The sequence below is a fragment of the Zingiber officinale genome, chromosome 10B (genome assembly GCF_018446385.1).
Source record: "Zingiber officinale cultivar Zhangliang chromosome 10B, Zo_v1.1, whole genome shotgun sequence".
Lineage (NCBI taxonomy): Eukaryota > Viridiplantae > Streptophyta > Magnoliopsida > Zingiberales > Zingiberaceae > Zingiber > Zingiber officinale.
Genome location: NC_056005.1, coordinates 44,021,409 through 44,030,872, shown reverse-complemented (window position 1 = coordinate 44,030,872; position 9,464 = coordinate 44,021,409). Strand labels below are relative to the sequence as shown.

The window sequence follows — 9,464 nt, the reverse complement described above, 5'->3', positions numbered from 1 at the left end:
TTAAAAGGAGTGAACCGTGCAGACAGAGACATCAAGATGAAATGTACTAACATACCCTCAGACATATCAAGTTTTAGTGCTTTCAGACTTGTCGTTATATTAGACATCTGCATAATGTACTCCCTTATGTTTCCTTTATTATTGTACCACATGATTACCAACTTCGTAAGAACTGTGGTAGTCTCGACCTTTTCATTTAAGGTGAATCGGTCTGCCAATTGGTCCAGGAAACTCCTAGCATCTCTTCTCTCTGTTATTGAGCCCTTTATTAGTGTTGGTATGGAGAGCTTCATGATACTCATACACATACGATTTGATTTCTCCTACAGCTAAAATTCAACCATCTGCTCTATAGTGCTAGTACTGGTTAGAGGTACGAGATGATCATTCCTTAATGCATAATCTAAGTCCATGCAGCCTAAGACTACGGTCACGTATTCTTTCCATTCAGTAAAATTCAAACTAGTTAGTGTTGGGATGTTATTAATGCTAGCAGTTACAGATTGCACTGAAATTTAAGAGAGAAATTTATTTAAGCTCACGATTTAACTAAAGCCAAGAACATATAAGTAATATAAAATTATGCAAATAAAATAAAATTTTAAATGCATATAAATAGGCTCTTTATGAGATATCAAGTACAACATAATATGTCTTCCTTTGGGTCGACACATTATTTGTTAGCGATACTCTTTAATATAACTCAAACTTTAATTGACCACACAATGTGTCTTCTTTTAGGTCAACTCATTGTGTGCATAATATGATACTTTATATGAGTTATATTTTGGTGCATAGCTCATAACAACCTTAATCAGCCACATAATATACATTTCTTTATACCGACATATTTTGTGCATGATCTGAACAAAATAATATTTTGTTCCATAATTATAAGTTACCTTATGCATATATCTGACATAAAATTAACCTTCCTTTGGGTCGATTACTTTTGACATAGATATATATTTACCAACACAAAATGTACTAAACTTACCTAGGATGTCTTCTTTTGAGCCGACACAATAGTTCAACTTAATAACACGTTGTGTAGATAGACTCAAGAAAATCTTAAGTACTTTATTCGAACAGAAAGTACTTAATCAGTCTTATCAACATAAAATTAGACTTATTAATCGATTGATATCTTATAATAATTGATTGGTATTATCTAATTGATTATATCAATCAATTCAAAAGCCTAATATATTTGACTATATTATATAAATCTTTCTTATAAAGCTAAAGGTTCACGTTCTATAATTAAATAATATCATGTCATACTATTTAATTTAATTTTATTATTATTATTATTATTTGCTGTTAATGTTGAATTCACATTGAAATAGAAATTATTGTTTCATAGTTTTTTTTAATGAAACAGTAGAACTGTTTATGGGAAAAAAATTATTTCCATTAAAAGCTTACTTTTAAATAGTATTATTTAATACTATTTAATTTATTTAATTTAATTTTATTATTATTATTATTATTATTCACTGTTAATGTTGAAACAATGATTGAAATTTTTATCTCTCCACACTGTTCACATTGAAATAGAAATTATTGTTTCGTAGTTTTTTTTAATGAAACAATAGTGTTTATGGAAAAAAAATTATTTTTGATTAAAAGCTTACTTAATCGATTAAGAAAAAGAATCTCAATCTAAAAAATTAATCGAAACAAAAACAATCTCAATCGAACAAAAATAATTTGAATCGATTGATATTTGATTTAGTTATGAGTTAAGGTTATTAATTGATTGAATTTCAATTGTTTCGGTTCAAAATTTTAGACTTACAATCGATTGCTCGACTAAAGTAATCGATTGAATTATCACAATTTTACCTAAAATTAAATTAAAAGGTGACAATTTTCATCGTTCTTTGTATTCTTCATAGAAATATGAAAAACTCATAAAACAAGTCTATCCTAATTTTTGACGATCAAAAAATATGTTATACTAGGAAACCTTGATCTACTATATAAAAATAAAGATCGCTGTAAAATTCAACATTTAATACCATGAAAACGATGAAGCAGAGTCGTGGCTTTGATACGAATTCTTAGTTTTTATAAAACCTAAGCCGCATGGATTCTAAGAACCGTATAAGAATTCACATATAGGAAATTCAGGAACACATGAGCATGGATCTTCATTTCATCAATTATACACGACATAAGAAAATAAATACATAAACATAATAGACAAAGAACCTGATTGAAGAGTCATATCCTTGTCTTTAGCGTCGTCGGCTTAATTTCTGTGGAAGAAGATGCAGCGGAAAGAAAGATCTTCGTAAAACTTCTTATCAATGGGGAACAAAAAATTATGTCAAGATTTCACCCTAAAACCTTGGAGATCAATCCTATATATAGTGGACATCTATTATCAGATCATAGATAATAATATATGCAGGACTATAAGTTCATATATATACTAAATATTGATTATAACATATAGATGATAATATATGCGGGACTAAAAGTTCTACACATACAACGTCTACATCCAACAATCGAACCAAATAAATCTAAGTTAGATCATTTTAAAGGGTTCAGATCGTATTCATATATATGTAATTTACAAATAAGTCCACCTAATAGGAATAATTATATCCAACATATTTATGTAATATTACAACATGAAATCGACCAAATCAGGATCAATGGCCTCCGGAATGCTTCTATCCAACGTGGCACTTGGTAGGGAATCAACAATAGCTTTGGCAAAATTGAGATGATCTTCATATGTTTTGCCATAGTAACTTTCATTATCGTCTTCACCCTTTGATTTCATGGAAAGGAGGACATGTCGATGGTGCATGAATTCCCAATTCCCTGTCTTCCAATCGAAACTATAAAGTGGAAGAAATTTGAGACCATGATCTGCCACAAACTCTATGGCATCAAGCACAAACTCCATTTCTTTCCATGAGGTGTAGTACGCAAAGCTCACTCGAGTCCACCCGGGTTTGATTCCTTCATAACCCTAGAGTTTTTTTAAAAAAAATAAAAAAATAGTATGTAATAGTAATGTTTTAAAAATAGTGTTCATATAATAATATTTTTATTAATTGAAATAAATTGCCAATTTTCCTGTCATTAAATCTAACCATTTCGACGGCGGATTGGATGGCTTTGGAACGGCGGCGGTCGATGCCAAGCAGTCGTTGGCCGTAGGGCCCCGCACACGCGCACCCGCCGCGTCCCTGGATACCGAACAAGTCGTTGAGCAGCCGCGTGGTAAACCGACAGTGCAGGTGCCTGCCACGCGTTCCTTCTCCTCGAGCCTCCGGGTACACCAGGAACGACACGATGGGCTGATGCGTCACCGCAGTCGCCGCCATGTCGGAGCCCAGTACCCAAACCCTCGGGTTCCCCGCCATCCTCCCCGACGCCCGATGCAGCATCCACAGTTCCGCGCGCCGGATCGCAGGCACCCCTGCCCACTCTTTCACCAGGAACGCCGCCGCCGCTCGGATCTTCTGAACGATCGCCGGCGTCCCAGCATCCTCCCGCTCCTCCACCTCGCCGCAGTACACGGTCTCCTGCGAGCAAAGCTCATGCGTCGCATGGAAAGACATACATTAATGAAAATCAGCATGGTGACGTTCGGATCAGCACCTCGTCGTGGTTGCTGACGTAGAGGACGGTGCCGCCGCCGCTGGTGGATGGCGGCCCGCCTTTGATGCGGTAGAGAGCGTCGTTCATCACCAGAATGCCTGGACTGCCTGGGCCGCCGATGAACTTGTGAGGGCTCAGAAATATCGCATCGTAGCCGTCCTCTTCCCCTGTCCTCATCTCGATCTCCGCGTAAGGTCCGCTGACGCACATCGACATCAAGATTCAATTGTGCGCCACCCATTTAAAGAGAGAATCGAGTATATAAAATTACTTGCAAGCGAAGTCGAAGCAGGCGTAGGCGCCGTGGCGGTGGAGCACGCGCGCGATGGCGCGCGTGTCAGAGTAAATCCCTGTGATATTGCTGCAGGCGGAGAAGGAGCCAAGCTTAGGGCGTCCGACGAAGTCAGGAGACAGTAGAGAAGCCTCCAGGGCGGCCATATCTACCGCGCCGGCGTCGTCGAGGCCGATGTGGACCACTTCGGCGAGGCTCTCGCGCCAGGAGAGGAGGTTGGAGTGGTGTTCGTGGGGGCCGACAAAGACTAGCCAGCGGTCGACGGGCGCCAGGTGCCGGAGAACTGAGTCGCGGAGCAGGGAGGGGATAGCGATGCCCATCACCTCCTGAAGGCGCTTGATGGCGGCGGTGGAGCCGGTGCCGCAGAAGAGGAGGACGTCGTGGGGGCCGAGGGCGCCTAGCCTCTGTTTGATGTAATGCTTAGCTTCGAGAATGTGTTTGGTAGTGTGCAGGCCCACGTAGCTGTCGGTCGTGTGAGTATTGCCTACGTACAGTCTCCCGATCGAGGTTACAATTTGTAATTGACCGAGATCACGGAACGAGATTATAAATTACGATTTAGTTCTTCAAAATCATATCAATTAGAACTCGTACCGTAGAATGGAAGGACATGTCGGCGGAGGAATCCCTCGATGAATCCCAAGAATCTGCCGGAAGCCGTGTGATCCGAGTACGTAATCGGGCGGCGACCGAATGGAGTGTCGATCTCCGCCTCGCCGCCGATGATCTGCGACCGTATCCACTGGAACCTACTCTCGTCGTCATCGCCGTCGTGATCATGATCCATCCAGGTGCGCAGGAGTTTGACCAGGTCAAGTTCGCTGCTGGCCGCGCGGTCGCCAACTTCGCCGCGATGTTGTTGCATTCCGGCATGCTCCGTCATTAGTGCGAAGTGGAGAGAGGCGGAGAAGGGGCGTACGTCAAGCGAGAATTGCTAAATATATATAATTCAGGTTTGCATGGCAAAGCTGAATTAAATATATATAGAAGTAGAGCAATAATGTGAAACACAACTCCGTGTTAGAACGGTTTATTAATGGTTCGTTAATATATATTATTGGCCAAGACGTGGAGCGTACGAATGGGTTTATTAATTGTTTGAGACAATGTGCAGCATGCAGTAAGTTTCCCCCTCCTTCCTCAACTTTCGATACCCATTCTCCTCTCCCATGCTTGTTTCATCTTCTCCTCCCGTTGTACTTGGCTTACGGTACACTTCTATTTCATCTTACTTCAATGAAGATAGAGTGGACTAAATGAAACTTACGTACAATATTTCTCTCGATCATCAAATTATCTTTCCTTACTTTCTCATTTTTTTCAGGGATCAACTCTATGTCAATCTTCATTTTCTGCTACCTCCATTTTTTTTAAGTTTGTAGATATTTTCATATTCTCCTCCAATAATTAGTACCTAACTCTTCTTGACTGTAGTGTGAAGTCATAGTACTATTCTTTTTTGTAGAATCCCATTATATCTCAATGTTTTTCATTATTTCTATTACCCAAAACAATCTGAGTCAGACATCTTTCTCTTCCAAGCCTTAGTGGGCACTGTATATTTTGACAAAAATGTCCTCATCCAATAAGGTTGGAAGTCCCATTATTTTTACCTCTGACTCCTCGACGGGGCAACCTTCCAGATCGGCTGGCAAATGGAGTTATCCAATCATTTCAAGCTATGTAAATGTAGATAGGAGCTAGTCTATCTTAGAGTCGCTGCTCAACTAACTAGCTTAAAGTATCATATCCACAAGTTGTTGTTCGAGGGTGTGTTATACATGTTTCGACTGGGTCTCATTCGTGTTCGGTTGCCTGACTCTTTCGGTGAGAAATTCTTCTCTCTGTTGTTTTTAGATCTAACTTATGTCCTTTTTTTTTTACAGCTAAAGTAATGTGAAAGGCTTTGCTAAGTGACTCTACCAAAGTAACCGATGAGGAACTCGAGAGTCATGGAGTGGCTGAGCTGGAGAGTGACTGGCTCCTGCCGATCGGACCCTCTGAAGGGTTGATCGGTGAAGAAGGAGCAAGTCAAGTAGCGGGGAGTGACACCGCCGCTAAGAAGGAGGAGCTACCCCCAGAGTGCCCTTCCCTGGTGCCCATTGTCATTCCTTCAGAGTCTACTACTTCTGTTGAATCACTGATCCAATGCCAGCGTCATAAACGGCCCCGCCCGACAACTCCTTCCCAATGGACGACTTTTGTTGTCATGTTGACCATATGACCACCTTCTGAACAGGAAGAAAGCTCTACCTCAGCGGTTTCCGAGAGAGCGCTCAGTCGGTCCACTCCCACTTCATCCGATCGAACTCCTTCTTTGACCGAGTTGTCGACCGTCACTATCATCGCTCAACCTATATCTTACCTGATGCCCCCACCAGGCAAACCAACGCCCCCTCTCTCCATAATACATTCAACCCCTCTATCTAAATCAAAAAACAAGTCTAGCTCGAAGGCCATTGGCTTGGGCACCTAAGGTGAATCAGGGTCATCCTCAGGTTGCCTACAGACGAATGGCGTCATCCAAACCCTAACGAACCATGCTCCCCCAAGCACAAAATTAGAATTCAAGGTCCCTTGGACCAAACTTGGGTGGATGCCGGAGCCAAGCGATGATGCTTTCACCAAAGGAACTGGCCGACCGCTTTAGTCAAAATTCCACTCAGGTAAGCCTACTTAGTATTTAAATATTTATGTTTCCTTGTGTGCTCCACCTGACCACCATTTGATTTTAATAGTTTTGGGTGGACAGTTTAAGCATATGACAAAGGCTTGCCGAGCCAAGTCACGAGCGCAAACAATCACAAGATTTAGCTAGGGGAATGGGTACCTCCCGAGCTTCTGTCGAATGGTTGTCTACTGAGGTGTCTTAGCTAAAGGAGGACTTGGAGAACTAGTTTGAGTAGCTTTTGGGGTCCGAGCGGACGATTACTATGGAGAAGAACAAAAATCACAACCAAGTCATCTAACTCAAAAAGTTAATGAAGCAGGGCTAAAATTATGAATCGTGCATCAACTCGGCCAACGATAGGAAACTCAAAGCCATCGAAGACTTAGATATAAAAAATAAAGAGGCCCGAGCCCTGACCAAGAAGCTCAATGAGACAGAAGTTGCCTTTCTTACCGAGTTGGTTAACCAAATGACTGAATAAGCAACACAAGAGCTTCAGCTTGGAGAGCACAAAAGACCTTAGATACAAAGGATGTCGAGCTGGCTAAGCTCAAAGTAGAGCTTGAAGCTTCCGGAGCGGAGATGGACAACTATAAAGTCGATTAGTTTGGTCGGCTAGAAGCTTTCAAGGTTGAGTATCTTCACTCCAGAAATTTTAACCAGATGCTAGCCATCGCACTAATAAGCTATTCAGGTATGGTATCGAGGAGACACTCAAGCAATTAAAGGAGGACGACTATCTATCTACAGAGGTTTCCAAGACCTTTATCAAGCATCAGAAAATCCTGGATGTTATCCCTGACAATGCATTTGTTGATTTTGTGCAATGTTTCCTTCAAGTTCTTCAATGGTGTTTGTAAAAACTTAACAACTTCTAATGCTCCATGCTTTGTATATCCCTTATTGCCTCTAAACTTTAAACTCTTGAGTGTTCAAACATTTAACTGTATTCCTTACTGCTCTTAGCCTGGGCTTTTTTAGTTTATTCAAGCAATGTCCCAAGGAATGTTCATCGCCTTGATTTCCCCAAAATTTGGTGAGAGTTTGATACTTGGTTGTGAAAGTAAAATTACTCATACATTAGTCGCTTGGCTGGAGGATCTGAGACTTAGTTGTGAGAACAAACTCACATATAATTTGATCGCTCGATATGAGAGTCCAGGACTTGGTCGTGAGAGTAATCTCACTTATAACTCGGCCGCTCAGCGCGAGAATCTGGGACTTGGTCGTGAGAGTAAGCTAACTTATAACTTGGTGGCTCGACACAAGAGTCTAGGACTTGGTCGTAAGAGCAAACTCACTTATAACTCAGCCACTTCGCACGAGAGTCTGGGACTTGGTCATTAGAGTAAGCTTACTTATAACTCTACTTCTCAGCACGAGAGTTTGGGACTTGGTCGTGAGAGCGAGCTCACTTATAACTTGGTCAAACGGTGCGAGAGTCTCAGACTTAGTTGTGAGAGCAATCTCACTTATAACTTGACCGCTCGGCGTAAAAGTCTGAAACTTAGTCTGAGAGCAAGCTCATTTATAACTTGGTAGAACGGTGCGAAATCTGAGACTTGATCATGAGAGCAAGCTCACTTATAATTCGGCAGCTCGTCACAAGAGTTTAGAACTTGATCATGAGAACAAGCTCACTTATAACTCGGCCTTTCGGTGCGAGAGTCTAGGACTTGGTCATGATATTAATTTTACTTATAACTCGGCTGAATGACTCGAGAGTCTAGTGTATGATCGAAAAGATGCTATAAGATGGGGGTGGGGGTGAATAGTATTCATTGCTTTTTTGGAAATCATGAGAATACACAGCAAAATATAAAACAATCGCTAACTCAAGTTGTTGGTGCAATATCCCTATGTCAAGGTTGATCTGGTTGACTAAGCTTGAGTTGGCTCAAACTTGAGTCTTGATGTTTAGATTTCGATGTTTGACAATACATGGAGATTGTAGATGCAATCGTTCGGTTGGGGAGATTGTTGATACAATTCCCCTCTGGTCAAGGATTGACCAGTTAGATGTGAAGAAGAGTCAAGTAGGTTAAAGGGTTGACCGAATACTTGACTGGGAAAGTCCTAACTGGAGGTTAGACAAGGGGAATTCTCGGTGAGTAAAGCCAGGCAGGTGAAAATCCTGGTGAGTGAAGCCAGGTCAAAGACCTAGTGAGTGAAGCTAGGCAATTGGGAAATCCTGGTGAGTGAAGCCATATGAAAGATCTAGTGAGTGAAGCTAGGCAGGTGAAAGTCCCGGTGAGTGAAGTTGGGCAGTGGAAAAATCCTAGTGAGTGAAGCTAGGTGAAAGTCCTAGTGAGTGAAGCCAGACAGATGAAAATTCCTGGTGAGTGAAGCCAGGTAGATGGAAAGACATGGTGAGTAAAGCCAAACACATGGACATCTAGGTGGATCAAGGTTGACTAGACACCTGGTGTTGGGAAGCCCAAGTAGGTAAAGGATTGACCGGATACTTGGCACAAGAAAATTTAGATGGATCAAGGTTGACCGGACATCTGGTGGAAGTCCAAGTGGGTCATGGAGGACCAGACACTTGGCATGAGATGGTAAGTCCAAGTGGGTCAAGGTTGACCAGACACTTGGCATATAGGGAAAAGTCTAAGTGGGTCAAAGGATTGACCGGACGCTTGGTAAAGAAGTCCCAGCAGGTCAAGGTTGACCATATGCTAGGCAGAAGGAGTCCCAACAGGTCACAGTTGACCGGATGCTGGGTTTGGTAACCTTGGACTTGAGTTTAGGCAAGTCAAGGTTGGGGCAATCGATCAGCTGATCGTTGACCTAAGCCCAATCGATCAACCGATCGATTGGGAGAGTGTTGTGACAAGCAGCAGCCCAATCGATCGGTCGATCGATTGGGAGCAA

At 41.8% G+C, this 9,464-nt stretch overlaps 1 protein-coding gene across 1 annotated transcript; it reads right to left on the bottom strand.

The window, feature by feature from the left end:
- Positions 1 to 2,638: 2,638 nt before the first annotated feature.
- On the bottom strand, positions 2,639 to 4,802 carry LOC122029115 (probable cysteine desulfurase). The gene is made up of 5 exons (XM_042588066.1): positions 4,514 to 4,802; positions 3,899 to 4,403; positions 3,628 to 3,826; positions 3,117 to 3,551; positions 2,639 to 2,992 (listed from the first exon to the last, which is right to left on the bottom strand). Exons 1-5 carry the CDS (start codon positions 4,800 to 4,802, stop codon positions 2,639 to 2,641), a joined length of 1,782 nt encoding a protein of 593 aa, XP_042444000.1.
- Positions 4,803 to 9,464: the final 4,662 nt, after the last annotated feature.

Excerpts from the sequence above, each read along its gene's own strand:
- LOC122029115 (XM_042588066.1), bottom strand. The coding sequence starts at position 4,802 with ATGACGGAGCATGCCGGAATGCAACAACATCGCGGCGAAGTTGGCGAC. Across the intron at positions 3,827-3,898 it reads TGCTTCGACTTCGCTTGCAA|CGGACCTTACGCGGAGATCG; the intron begins GTAATTTTATAT and ends GATGTGCGTCAG. Across the intron at positions 2,993-3,116 it reads TCCAATCCGCCGTCGAAATG|GGTTATGAAGGAATCAAACC; the intron begins GTTAGATTTAAT and ends AAAAAACTCTAG.